Source organism: Enhydra lutris, unplaced genomic scaffold (genome assembly GCF_002288905.1).
Source record: "Enhydra lutris kenyoni isolate GAN:26980312 unplaced genomic scaffold, ASM228890v2 scaffoldscaffold13, whole genome shotgun sequence".
Classification (NCBI taxonomy): domain Eukaryota; kingdom Metazoa; phylum Chordata; class Mammalia; order Carnivora; family Mustelidae; genus Enhydra; species Enhydra lutris.
The window spans coordinates 13,474,467-13,489,884 of record NW_019154097.1 but is presented as its reverse complement, the minus strand read 5'-3'; the positions used below and the strand labels follow the sequence as shown (position 1 = coordinate 13,489,884).

Below are 15,418 nucleotides of genomic sequence, written 5' to 3'. Positions count from 1 at the left end.
GAAATGGAATTAACTTTTCAAAGGTATGTGTATTTAATATTGCTGAACTGTTCTCCGCTCCATCTTCTATACGAGGGTACTGGTTTCTCAGTATCTTTGTTATGCTCTCCTCCATATAACTCAACGCTATCCAATGAAAATGGTGAAAATGGTCTTAGTTATAGGAGTTCCAGTCTCATATAGTCATTGACTGGTTTTCTTTCTTAAACAGATTTCAAGTTAGGTTTGGGGCACCTGAGTGGCTCAGTGGGTTGGGCCTCTGCTTTCGGCTCAGATCATGATCTCGGGGTTCTGGGATTGAGCCCCGCGTTGGGCTCTCTGCCTGGCAGGGAGCCTGCTTCCCCTCCTCTCTCTGCCTACTTGTGGTCTCTCTGTGTCAAATAAATAAATAAATTAAATCTTTAAGAAAAAAAAAAAAAGGCTTAGGTTCTTGCTCTCTTTTAGCTACAATCTGCCAAAATGTAGCCCAGGATGGGACAAGCTCCAAAGACAAAACTAAGTTCTTAATTTATATTATAGTTATAACATGTTTCATCTTCCATTTATAGCTGCACTGTATAAAAAAGTAGCTATTAGTAAGATGGCTTTTTATATTAAAATTAATTACAATAAAAAATTAGTTTCTTGGGGTGCCTGGGTGGCTCAGACGGTTGAAGCCTCTGCCTTCGGCTCAGGTCATGATCCCAGGGTCCTGGAATCGAGCCCCACATCGGGCTCTCTGCTCAGCAGGGAGGCCTGCCTCTCCCTTCCTCTCTCTCTCTGCCTGTCTTTCTGCCTACTTGTGATCTCTGTCAAATAAATAAATAAAATCTTTATAAAAAATCAGTTTCTTAGTTGAACTAGTTATATTTACAGTGCACGAGAGCTGTCTGGGCCTAGTGGCTACCGTTTTGGACAGCATGAATACAGAACTTCCCATCACTGCATAAAATTCTGTTGGACAGCACTGCTCTAAAAATATAAGCTTTGGGGGCTTTTTATCTTCTCATCCCCAACAGCACGTTGTATATATTTAATGAAATTTGACAAAAATGCAAGCACTGAAGCAAAAGAAAGCAGAAAAAAGTTTAATTTTTAGATGAGATATTCCAGGTGCTTTTGTAAGAACTTAACTTGGTCATTCTATACAGGACATACAATCATTTCAACATACAAGTTATTCCACTTCGAATACTCTATTTTAAAAGTTTAAAAGTTTCTAGTTTAAAGTTTAAAAGGCTTTGTCTTGTTTCCAAGGATAATGAGGCAATATGCTTATTAAAACATTACTTTGCAGAACTGAGTACCTTCTAAGTAGTTCATTAATGTTGTTCATCTGTAACTTATAGGTTAATCCTGAGGAATTAGAATCATTATCAGAACTGCATAGCAAAACCATGTCCAGATAATAGACATACCAAATAATCTATAGATCCAGATAACCTGTAGACCACTTAATAAATCCAATTTAAAGCAAACAAATGTTAGGAGAGATACTAAGTGATATTATCCATATTAGCAAAGTTTTGAAATGCTTCATCACATTTTTTTAATGCAACGGAAGTTGTAAAATGTTAAGTGGGCAGATATACCTAATATCATTTATCTCATGACAAGAAACTGCTGCATGTTTGGTTGTTTGGAAATAATTATTTGGGCTAAATTTACTCTGCATGTGGCACCGAGCAGTCATAAACGGAAAGTGCAAATCCCTGAATTAAAACATAGCTTAAATCATTTATATATGCTACCATTCTGCACTGAAACCCTAATGCTGTGAGAGACATTTACAATTGTACAAAGTCTTGATACAGGGTAATAAACTTGATGAGAAAATACAAAAAGGCCACAAGTCATGCACAAACTAAAGACTGTTAAAGGGCATTTTGTTCAGGTAGGTTTTTGTTTTTGTTTTTTGAGGTCCTGGTGATACCACTTCAAGCACATGTTTTACAAAAACAAAGAGCATCTGGAAGTATCCCAACACTTAAATCCATTATTAACTAAAAATAATACCTTACATTTACATAGCATTTTACTGTGTTGAAGCAATTTCACATACTCCATTTCATTTTATTTCTCACAAATCCTCATAAATGTGAGATAAGCTAACAAGTTACAATTATTTTATTTAAGGCAGTGGAGGCCCAAACATAAACAATTTATGCAGACATCACAGATCTATCTAGTTAGTATACGGTAGAGCTAAGGTATTCATTTTAATTAATTACTTCAAAAGAAATGAAACCAAAATACTTTTTAAATTATATCCAGAATCTTAAAGACTAGTGGTTTTCAATGTAAATTGCTCCAAAACTTTATATCTTAAAGCATGAATTAGTTATAAGTTTGATTTAAAGAGTCTCCCTTAAATGACAAATTAAGACTCCATGCTGTGGTACCTTAGGAGATACTGAAAATGTTAAAAAATATATATATGCCTTCTTACAGCCCTTAGGCTCTCCAAAAATTTCCAATACTAATAAAAAGATCTTTTAACCACTCACAATTTGACTTATTTTAAAACTGGTCCAAACTTATGAAGCTCCAAGCCAATGCAAACACATTCACCCACATTCTGTCCTACTTACTGTGAAATCCTCACATGCCCATTCCCAAGGACCAACTTAACAGTGAATGGGTATCATTAAGAAAATACATCAGGTTAAACTAACATAGCTCAAATGATTATGAATCAAAAGTCAGTACCTTATATTGACTTAGAAATAACAAATACTGTTTTAATTTAGTAACTGGGTAGTCTGAGGAGAAAAGTACCCTGGAAATCTCATTTATTTCTAAGCCAGTACTAACCTTTATATGGCAAGTCCAACAATGTCTTTTCAGTAAAAACAACATATACCAAATGCAATCCATTTAAACTCCAAATTACTCAAAAAGCCTTATGTATTTACATTAATCAAATATTCCAGGTAACAAAGCATATCAGGTCACAAATATTTGTATAATATGAATACTGTAAGATACACACAAAACTAAAACTATACTGAACATGTGGTGATCATTCTGTAATGATAAAGGAAACATTCATGATCTTATTATAACGTTCCAGTACCAGCATTATGAAATGTACATTTTGGTTAAAAATAGCAAATAACTTTATGGTTACTCAGGTGTTGAGTAAATTTATGCTGACTACACATTTCTGTAAAAGAATATATCCAGCTTAAAATAAAATCAGGGAAGAAAGTTTTCTAGACCCATTTTTTGTGACTATATAAAGTGAACCATATTATAAGCAGTTAATTTGAATTTTTTATAAACCGTAACAAATTTACTTTTTAGAATTTGACTTATTAACAAAATGTTGTTTTTAAGATACAAACTTTGTCACATTCCTCAAAAGTAGTAAAACTATATGCACAGTAAATCAAACTTCACTAATTACGGAACTCTAAATACAAAGCATCGATGCTATATCACAGACACTTAAATATCTGTTGTATGAATTAGCTGAGGAATGGACACTGATCTAATAAACACAGGTTTTAAAAAAAGAATTATGATAAAAGATTTTTAAAATAAAAAGAATTATAAGGACTTGAAAATACAGTCCTTAGTATATTTAGCTTGGAACCACAATATTTTATAGTAAGAAGTCTACAGTGTCCTCTTCCAGAATACTCTTTGAAATAATCATTTTCCGTGTATATCCTTTTCCAATTTTCTTCCATGTTTTCAAAAGAAACAAAAATAAATAACTCTAATTTTAGAAGTATAGGTAGTCATGAAATGGAGTATGTTAGCCTTATTAAACTCTTTCATTACAAATTATTTATTTGTAAATACATTTTTTTTGTGATCAGTCACAAAAAATTCCAATTATACATGATACTGTTCATACTTTAATAAATGAGCAAATAAAACCAAGCCATATATTTCTTTAAAAGATAATACAGGGAAAAAATTACTGTTTGCAGAACAAAGTAGGCCAAGTCTAGCTGTATAGTGGCAGTTAACGGTTTGTCGACATTACCAGACGCCATCAATAAAACCCATGTACAGACAGGCACACCTCTAATACCTTCATTTTGTTTATCTATACCCGAAACCTTCAAAGAATCACTGTATATTAAATTTCTATGTGCTCTCAGTTATCAAATGTTTGATATATACATATTTAACAAAAGTTAAAGACATATGTGACATGGTAAGCCCAAATAGTCAAAATGAATTCTAAAAAAAAATCTTTTCTAAAGTGCTTAAGGCAATTCCTTCATTTCTTTATTCAGTTTACTAAGACTGATTTGGGATTCAACTGCTAAAAGAAATACTAAATGCATCTTTTTGTATGACAACTTTTTTGTACCTGTAATACACCCATTACTGTCAACCTCTCATGCATTTCTTTTACAGAAAGCAATCATGTTTGACCAGCCAAAACAAATAGTAATAAGTAAACTAACAAAGAATGTCTGAAAGGGTATACTCTCTTCCCATAATGCATTAAATTGAGCACAAAGGCTCAATATTTAATTCAAATAACAATGAGAATGTTATATATTATCCTCAAGTTAATAGTTACCTTAATGTGAGACTATTTAAATAGGCACTATTGTTGATTATTTTCTAGTTTGAAAATGAGGGTGGCAAACTCTTCCAGTTTAACTTAACACATACAAACTCAAAACCCTCCACGTTTTGTTCTTTATATCTAGAGACCTTTAAGAAGCACAGTAAGAGGAATACCTCAGATTCTTATTTTGAAGTAATAATTGTTACTACTTCAAATGAATTTTCCAAATGAGTATTAGAAAAGTTTATATGAAGGGTTTCAAATGATGGCATGAGCACATTAAAGACTCATATGCACTCCTCCAGCCCCTGATTATTATCTCCTCTTCTCCACATCCCTGCAATAGAAGGCCCTCACCAGTATAATAACATAATGGTCTCTGGCTCAAACGTCAGTTGATACTGCATGGGGCATGGAACAAGAGCATACTAGAGGAAGAAGGCACTGAATTAAAGAGAAGACAATTACATAAGACATAACAGTAAAAAATTTTATACAAGAACTTCTGGCTTTTTCTGTGTTATTTTTGCTAAAATATACATGTGTAACACTGTTCACATTAAAGCAGCTCCACCACTAAATTACTGCTTTCAGATTTGACTCTATGAAAGAGAATTATAACTTCCTGTTTCCTTAAATCCTTGAATAATCCCACTGCAGGGAAGAGAACACCCAAAATTTTTTTTCAAAATCTCTAGGAAGAAAAAAAACTAAAATTCTACTTGTTTGGAGAATCAAAAGGGTATCTATTGACATATTTCATTCTTTCAACTGCCTTATAAAACTACCTTTAAAACTCTCTTAAAAACTACCAATATATCATGAGACAATGGTGGACACATATAAATGTCTTCTGAGAAAAGAATACCAAGTTCAAATAAAATTTCTCGTTTAGGTTTGTTTTACCAATGAACAAAACATCCTATCAGTAAGCAGTAAACTTTAAGAGAGAATGAGCTATCCCTTTTCCACAGGCCTTTCTGTAAAAGGTAACTCAGCTATAAGCAGCAACAGTCACTTTTTGGGAGAAGGTTGTCTTAACACAATACACTTAAAATGAGAATGAAAGAAAGTCAACATGAGAATGCTCAAGGGATCCTTAAATACTGTAATCACAACTTTCAGTTTGGCTCAAAGAACTTGTATTACAAATTTTAACCAATTTTTAAAAAAATAGGTATGTTCTGCCCAATAACCATGCATGGGTTTTACTCATTGTTTAAGACACTTTCCCTAAGTTTGGGAAAGATTCTTCTATGATGATTTTTGGAAGAATTATACCCTTTTAGAAAATAAATGAATGCTGCAAAAGGATTAAAAGAAAAATAACCTCTTAATAGTTACGTTTGAAAAATTTATGTGGCATAAATAGGAATTTACATACATAGGAATTTTTCAAAACACTTCCTTAAACCATTCCAAATCTTATTAAAAAGGAAACATAAATGACTTCGGTATAGTTTCAGGCACCTCCCTTTATAACCTATCCTTCTGAGATAAAACTTAAATGGTGTAGGTTTTTTGACCTCATATGTAACTTTAACAAAATTTCATTCCTGCTTGAAATATTAAAAATCAGTATAATTATCAATTATTACCAAATTCAAGTGGGAATTTTACCAAGATAACTATTAAAGGTAGTATTAAACTAGACAACAAAATCAGAGAATAGAAAGCTTTTAAAAATCTTATCCATCATCCAAAATGATGGAATGAAAAGAAGTCTAACTAAACAAGGCAACATATAAAGCATATCCCCCTTTGCCACTGTTAGTGCAGCAGGTAAAAAACTAAAGTATCAGTGATTTTAAGCTACTATGTCTAGAAACTCTTCCTATCCACTCTATTTTGAGTTTTAACCATAAGAGAAATATCACGGCATTTGGAAAAAGAGAAAATGATATACAGTCTAGTCAGTAAACAAAAGAGGATAATTTAGCAAAACTCAACTTACTTACAAAAGAAGAAAAATAAACCATTGTAAGAAAACCTTTCTAGTATCCCCAACCAATTATTTCAATTTTTAGAAAACCTTTTAAGACTGTATTTTTGTTAAAGCTTTGGTGTAAGAATGTAGTAATAGGTAGTGATGAGATAAAGAAAAAGTATAGAGGAAAGAGGACAAGCTTTAAATGCTTTCCTCTCAGGTCCTAGGGCTACAATATGTAACTAAACATATTAGAAGGGCCGAAGTAATCCAAGAAACACAAAAATGAGTTTCTATATAATTATTTAAACACTGCCTTTCTTCCCATTTATTCTTTAAAGCATCAGTTTCTTGCTTGGTGTCTGCTTGCTTGAAGATACTGCACAGTAGGCTCCTGTGAGTACTTTGCATTAGATGCTTAATGGTAACACATTCCACGCCTTAAAGCAGAGCGTAGCAAACCTGATTTCCACCACTCATAAATTTCTGTGATTAGCAACTGCACAGAAAAGGCCACCCAATCAGAAGGGGGGTAAACATATTCTGAGTAAGCATTACTGCGTAACATTGTTTAGGCTGCTAGCTGAACCAGTCATTCCATTTTCAGTTTTCTGAAGTGTTCTCACGGCACTTGGAACCTGCATCCCAGTATTCAAAGAAAGTCCACCACACCAAACCTAAGAAAAGACAAAACAAAGCTTCAGTCAGCTTTCAGATCATTAGAACTTGGGTGACCCTTAAAGTTCCCTTTGAAAGGCAAAATAACACATATGTGAACATCAACAAATTCCAAATTGATAACCTTCATATTTGAACTGAGGGGAAGTGGAAAGGCTAACTCAAGAGTCTTTTAGAACCACTGAGGCCAGGGTGCATGGGTGGCTCAGTGGGTTAAACCTCTTCCTTCTACTCAGGTCACAATCTCAGGGTCCTGGGACTGAACCCCAGTGTCGGGCTCTTTGCTTGACCGAGAATATGCTTCCCCCTCTCTCTTTGCCTACTTGTGATATCTCTGTCAAATAAATAAATAAAATCTTAAAATTAAAAAAAATAAAACCAGCGAGGCCAGAGGAAGTCTTTGCGGTAGCAGAACCCACTGGAGCTGCACACAATAGAAGAACTAATGGCTGCAGAAATTTTCAGATGAAATTTTTAGGGTTAATAGGCAAAAGACATTGGCTATTATCACTGTTGCTAACCTTCACAACCAAGAGAAGTGCACAAAGAGCCAATTTCCTTTAGATTGTGATAATGAAGTGTGGCCTGAGACTACAGGAATCTAACACTCCTGTGTAAACAGAGGAAAACCCATTATTTTCTTCCCTCACTTGTTAACAGTAAAAACTCTTTCATAATTCTTTAAAGACTTCTGAGAAAAGTGCAAATGGCAATATCCAGATAAACCATATTTGTCAGTCTATTAATTGCCATAAATGTAAGTTTATGAAAGATGAAAGTGCTCTGCTTGTAAACAGAGTAGGTACCATTCAGTAAGGTGAGTAATAACTGATTTGGAACAGACTCAAAAGAATTAAAACAGAAAGAATGGATCAGTTAAATTATCCTTAATGCTGGTTTGTAGCAGACATAGCTTGAGACAAGGGACCTTCTAGAAACTCTTGAAATATTCTAGAAACTCTTGAAATATTCTAATCTTCAATCATGTCCTAAAGTGTTTAGTATTTACTAAGTGATTACAGTATTGTACCAAAGAATGTATTGACCTGTGAATTTTATAACTGTATGATTAACATTCCAAATTTTTAAAACTAGCAGGTTCAGTAATGATAACTCCCCAAACACAAAAGCAGCTCTGTGATTATAAAACCTACTTTATAACTTCTTTGGAAATTATTTAAGTGATTTCCAAACCTATTTACGCAAAACATCTAGCACAAAGGTGCAAGGGGCAAATCAATAAAGAAAGGTAAGCCTTTTTCAGTAAGTCTTTTCCAGTGGCACTGGAACACTCAGAATCCATATGCAAAAAAATAGATCTCAAACCATACCTGGTACCATATACAAAAAATAACTCAAAGTGGATCACAGATCTAAATATAAAACCTAAAACCATAAAATTTTAGGAAAAATGCAAAAGAAAATATCTTTGTAAACTTGAGTTAGGCAAAGCATGATCTACAAAAGAAACAGATGGATAAATAGGACTTCATTAAAATGAAAATTTTCTCTTCAAAATGCTCAGAAAATGAGAAAAGCCACAAATTGGGAGAAAATATTTGTAAAACAGTTATTTGATAAGGGACTCATATCCATCACACATAAAGAAATCTTAAAACTGATTAATGAGAAAACAAGTAACCCAATAAAAAAACAAACTGTAGATACTTCACCAAAGAAATTATACAAATAGCAAATGTGCACATGAAAAATTGCTCAACATCATTTATCCTTAGGAAAATACAAGTTAAAACCACAATGAAATACCATTACATGCCTATTAATATTGCTGAACAACAAAAAATCTGACAATATCAAATAACGGCAAGAATGTGGGGAACTTTCATATATTGCTAGTAGGAATGCAAAAGTAATGCAGTCTGGAAAACATTTTGGTAGTTTCTTTTAAAGTTAAACATGCACTTCCAAGTGATCTATATCCTCACTCATAGGTATTTACCCAAGAGACATGAAAACAAATATTCACACAAAAACGCATTTGTGAATGTTTACAGTGCCTTTATTCAAAATTGCCAAAAACTGAAAAGAATCCAAAAGTCCTTCAACTGGTGAGTAGATGAATAAGATTTGGTACATACACAGTCAGTAATAAAACAGACACTCACCAGCAATAAAAAGAAGGGACTACTGATAAACAAAACATCGGTGAATTTCAAATGCGTTATGCTACAGAATCAAAAGTTTACATACCATACAATCCCTTTTCTGTAATATTCTGGAAAAGGCAAAACTATGAAGACTAAAACCTGGTTACTGATTGCCAGGGCTGGTTATGATCTGAGAGGTCCACTACAAAGGAAGATGACTTTTCTAGGGTGATAGAAATGTTCAATGTCTTGATTACAGTGGTGTTACACAACTGTATGCATTTGTCAAATCCCAAAGAACTGTATACTCCTATAGATTATCCTCAAAAAGCTTACTTTTAAAAAGAGAATTAATCTTGTACACAAAAAATTAAACAGTTACCTAGTTAATAAAGTCTTCAATGAAGGAAAAAAATTATTCCTACCAGTTTGAAAATACATTTCCTCAAGCATCTTACAACACTTACTAATGTAATTATGGCTTAATTATTTGGAATAAAAAGCAATAAACTCACAATATATGCCTATTTGAAAAAGACTCAAACATAAAATCCACCCTTTCAGATGTAGGGGAAAAAATTACATTGAGCTTCATGTGGTAAAAAAAATTTGTTCCTGATCGGCCTACTTGGAAAAACAGCCCAAAACACATAATACAGCAGAGGTTTGTGGCAAAGTACTAATAATAAAAACTTTCTCTAAATCCTTAAGTATTTTTCTATGAATAACTTCATTCACTGATCACTTTTACCTTTTAATGAAAAAAACCAAGAGTCTTGGTTATTATAAATTTAAGATTTCAGGGTATCCAAAGTGAATTATCACTATGATTTATGAGATTTAAAAGTATTGTGTTTAAACCCACATATACCCTGAATACTTTCTTCTCATAGTTGAGAAGCTACAGTCAGGGTAATGATGGAAGAAGACACATAAAACATTCCACCCACCCTACAATGGAAATATACCATTCTAGAAGTAGCCCCCCAAATTAAGGAAAGGTCTAGCCAGAATAATGAGGCTCTCGACTATATTGCACAACTCCCCACAGTAACCCAAACTTACAGAGAGGATAAAGGAGTTGGAAGAAGCAGAAACATCTGCTTAATAATAAATTCAAACCAAGTTTCATTTTGTATGGAGAAGCATGACTTTTCCTCGCACAAATCAGCTTGAAATTGAGTGGTCCTGAATATATGTGTGTCTGCCTACCACATGTGGACTGTCATCCAGTACTTTACGAAGATGACACTGCACTGCAGTAGAAAAGGGTGATTCATAGTCTCAGTAAATGGTCCTGGAACAAGCAGATACCCACAAGGAATTTAAGAATTCCTTACACATAAGTCAACCCCAACTTCATACCAAACATAGCAATTCTACATTGTACTTGCGTTGCAAATGCAGTCTACATCTAAAGGTACAAAATAAAAGAAAAAAAAAAGAAATATTTCCATCATCAAAAAAAAAAAAAAAAAGGCACAAGGAAAAGCTTTTAGAAGAAAACAAGAATATTTTCCTAACTCTGTAGGTGAAAAAAAGATTTCTTTCTTTTTTTTTTTTATTAAGATTTTTATTTATTTATTTGAGGGAGAGCACACACACACCCGAGAGTGTGAGCAGGAGAAGAGGGAGGGGCTGAGGGAGAACGGGACTCCCCACTGAGCTGGGAGCCTGATGCAGGACTCCACCCAAGACAAAGGCAGTTGCTTAACCAACTGAGCCACCCAGGCAGCCTGAAAAAAGATTTCTTAAATAGAACACAGAAAGGCTAACCATAAATTTTTAAATTGATAAATTGAGCAACATTAAAATTAACAACTCTTGTTCATCAAAAGACACCAATAAGACAGGGAAAAGGGAAGCCAGAGTGAAAAAGAAATTTACAATACTTATATCTGGCAAAAGACTCAGGGTATTTAAAGAACTCCAGATCAGTCAATAAGAAATAGGAAGAGGACTCAATAGAAATATAGGCAAAGACCTGAGCAACGATTTTACAAGAATATACCTAAATAGTCAATAAACATTAAAAAAATACTTTTAACAGCACTAGTCATCAAGGAAGTGCAAATGAAAAACCACAATTCAATATATCATACCCCCTAGAAGGACTAAAACTTAAAAAAGATACTATCAGATGTTGATAAAGATGTGGAAGAATCAAACTCTAATATACTACTAGCAATAAATTAGTATAACCAACAACTTTGAAAAACCCTACGAGAGTTGATTACATACCATATCATCTTGAACTCTAATCTTAGTTATACACTCTGATGGAAATATATACATACATTTACCAAAAGACATGAATAAGAACATTCATAGCTATTCTATCTGTTAATGCCCCAAAGGGAAACCACTCAAGAACCCAACGGATATATAAATGATGAAACAGTCATATAATGGAAAACTGTACATATAAATACAATGGGAAACTATAAGAATGAATACCACACCACAGAGAACAAGGATAAATCTCACAAATATAATGTTGAACCAAAAAGATATTGCAGGATTCAATATACAAAGTTGAAAAGGAGGCAAAATGAATTTATGGTATTAAAACTCAAGATACTAACACCACTTTGCTGCCTGACCAGTAGGCACTAGAAATAGGCACAAGGAGACTTATGGGGTTCTGGTAACATTCCATTTCTTGACCTAGACAGTGGTTACAAAAATGTGTGCAGTCCTATAAAGAGTCATCAAACTGCATTCTTATAATTCACATACTTTTATGTAATAACATTTACTTCAATAAAAATACCAAAAGATACAACCACAGATTTGGGAGAGGTAGATTAGGGAAAGAGGGAAGAATATGAAAAAAAAAAAAAAAAAAAAAAAAAAAAAAGATGTTTGGCTTCCCCAAATATATAGCAAAGATTGTTCTCCTTAAAGTTGCCAAACCAAATGAAATAAAAATTAGGTACTAACCATGAAGCCAGGTAGTACTGGCTGAGTAAATTTCGTCTTAAAGGAATATAACAACTGTTTTGAGCTTGCATCATAGAAAGAAAGTTGACCTAAAAGGGAAAAAAAAAAACACACCTAATTTATTATACGAAACATTTAATTAAATCTGACATATCATCATGAGTGCAAGTAATAATATGTATTTTGGCACTTTTTTAAAATTACAAACTGTAACGACTAGACTCAGAAATTCTCACTTGAAAATCAGTAGTATACATGCTTAAGAGAAAGCCCAAATCTAGTTTTCTCTCCTGATTTTCAGGATCTCCATAATGCTTCTATAATCTGGCACTATTCTATTTATTCAATTATAAACTATTTGTTTTATCATTATTTAACAAATGGTTTCCTTAACTCAGTTAAAACCAGGCTATTTCTTCCTCATTTTTATCCTAACCAGTCTCTATACCCAAATCCTATTATAATTTAAGACTTATTCTATTAAACTCTGTCTTCCAAACATTTGAAGCCATACTCATTTCAGTCTCTGAAATCATGATTATCACTGCTTCTGCTTTGTTAAATTTTTTTTAAGAGCTTTTATTTGTTTATTTGACAGAGATCAGAAGTAGGCAGAGAGGCAGGCAGAGAGAGAGGGAGAGGGAAGCAGGCTCCCCGCTGAGCTGAGAGCCCGATGTGGGACTCGATCCCAGGACCCTGAGATCATGACCCGAGCCGAAGGCAGCGGCTTAACCCACTGAGCCACCCAGGCGCCCCTGCTTTGTTAATTTTTAAAATACCCTCACAGTCTGTCTTTCAACATGACCATGCAACTAAAATAACTTTCTGACCACCTAGCTGTCCAACCTGATGGCCTCCTTACATCTGTTACTGCTTCTTGAAATTCTTGTCCCATGGTATCTCTAGCCCTGAGGATATCTTCTGTCTCCTTTTCTCCTATTCTGAATGTAGATGCGTGTCCAGGTTCTGTTTTCTCTCTACAATATTTCCTTAATGACTCAGCTGCCACCAAACAGAGAAGAGAAACTAGTATTTATGTCTACCATTAAAGCACTGGGTTCTTTATATACAGTACCTCAAAACATTAAGCAACCTATGTATGGTCACAAAGTTAGTAAAAAGCAGAGCAGTAACATTTAATCGTTCTTCAGTAGCCACTCTGTGATGCTGTGTCTAACATTTAGCTTTAGCTCTACTTCTCTTCCGACTTCTAACATTGAATTTCTAAGTATTAGCCAGCCATGCCACATGGTTGTCCTGCTAGCGTCTCATCTTTCCCCAGGACTATGTTCCCTATGCTGCAGATGACATACCATCCCCTTGACCACACTGGCTGGAATCTCAGTCATCTTCAACTCTTCTTTGTTCGCCCTCCAAACCATATTTATCTACTGAGTCCTATGAAGTCTACTTGTCAGAACCATCAAATCCATTGCTCCTGATTCCCCACTACTCAGGCCCTTGTTACTACTAATCACTCAACAAACATTTATTAATGGCTTACCACGTAAATGCACTTGCCAGGCAATAAGGATGTAATACCTAAGAAGATAAACATGGTCCTGCTTGCACTGCTTAAAGACTGACTCCTGAAAAGTCTTACCCTATATTTGAAATCTCTTCCATATTTAAACACTTACTCTCCAATATTTCTAAAATTAGGTTATCACCATATGACTATAGTTTTCTAAAATGCACAAAAACCCCCTTCTCTCGACTACTATAAAAAAATCAAGCCTTTTATTATTCAAGGCTCTCAGAATCAGATTCCATCCTACATTACAACCCCTTCCTGTACCCTATGCTCTAGGCTAGCAATTACACTTCTCACTAGTATCTTTGAGGAACCACAAAGTATGAGAAAAGAGACAGAAGAAGATAAGCAAAAGCTATTTTGAGAGTTGGAAAAGAAAAAAAAAATGTGTCAATAATAACATGTAGCCCCAGGGAAATTATAAAAAGAATGCTGCAAAACTAACATGTCATCACCAAAATTAAATCAAGCCAAAGTTAACTTTTCTCTTTTGAGTAACTAGGTAGAAGCTCAGCAAATTATTTGGACATGATGCTACTTAAAACAGTAAAATTACGTTTTATTAGCTTAAAGTGTCAACTTGGAGAAAAGTATTTAGGGAATTACTTTTCCTCCTAGTTTGACAATTTCATCTTCAACATTTTTACAGGAGCACTGGGGAGGCTGTCAGTTAAGCGTCTGACTCTTGAATTCAGCCTGGGTCATGATCTCAGGGTCATGAGATTGAGCCCTGTGTCGGGCTCCATTTGGAACATGGAGCCTGCTCAAGAGTCTCTCTCTTCCACTTCTTCTGCTTTGCTCATGCTCTTTATTATCTCTCTCTCTCAAAAAAAAAAAAAAAATATATATATATATATATATATATACACATATATATATATGTAGACAGATAGATATAGATATAGAAAGATGACAGTGGAAAAGATATTTATCAAATAACCTAGTTCAAAAAGCTAGTCATTAAGTCATATTACTAGAAATTGTGTTGCCAAATCGCATGCCCTATGATGGTCAGAAGTTGCATGACCTACTTTGAGAACCAATCTTTAAGAAATATGTTGACATAGTATATAACCATAGCAGCTTATAAAGATTTGGAAAAATTAAGCTGTAAGAAAAATGGCTGATGGTAGAGAGAATGTACAGTCTGGAAAAAGACCAAAAGATGTTAATAGTTTTTAAACAAATAAATATTACCATGTAAATGTGAATTAGGGAACATAATTCTGTGTTTCTTCAGATGACAAAATTTAAGGACAGTAGTCTCAGAAGTTATAAGGAAACAGAGTCAATTTGCAAAAAACCTTCTACTACTGAGTACTATCCAATGGTGAAATAAGCTGTCTTCTAAGACAATAAGCTTCACATTAGAAAGTTCTTCAAGTACAGGAGTGACAACTACATGAGATATAGTTGATGAAGTAACTGTAAGGATATTATACTGTACAGCAGGTGGACTAGACAATTTCTAAGGTCCATTCCAACTTGAAAAATCGGACTCCACCATTCTTTACAGGTAATAAAATAGGTCAGGTAGGAATTAAAATGGACAGAAAAAATTTTAATGCTTAAGACTAAATTAAGGAAATCATTCTTTCAGACTTATTAAGCATATATATAGATGAGTGCTTTTATAAGGCTTCAAGCAAACATCAAACATCCCTTCCAGTCAATTCTAGAGCTGAAACTATGTTTGTGATCAAATCCTAGTA

General features: G+C 33.9%; 1 protein-coding gene across 1 annotated transcript in view; it reads right to left on the bottom strand.

Annotated features, from left to right (window-relative positions):
• Positions 1 to 1,052: 1,052 nt before the first annotated feature.
• LOC111145865 (fibronectin type III and SPRY domain containing 1 like) overlaps positions 1,053 to 15,418 on the bottom strand; it is a 67,862-nt gene continuing 53,496 nt past the window's right edge. Inside the window, exons 12-13 of the mRNA XM_022501143.1 lie at positions 12,173 to 12,261; positions 1,053 to 7,120 (exon numbers count right to left, since the gene is read on the bottom strand). Of these exons, the coding sequence (XP_022356851.1) occupies positions 6,998 to 7,120; positions 12,173 to 12,261 (212 nt within the window). The 3' untranslated portion in view covers positions 1,053 to 6,997. The remainder of the gene's footprint in view (positions 7,121 to 12,172; positions 12,262 to 15,418) is intronic.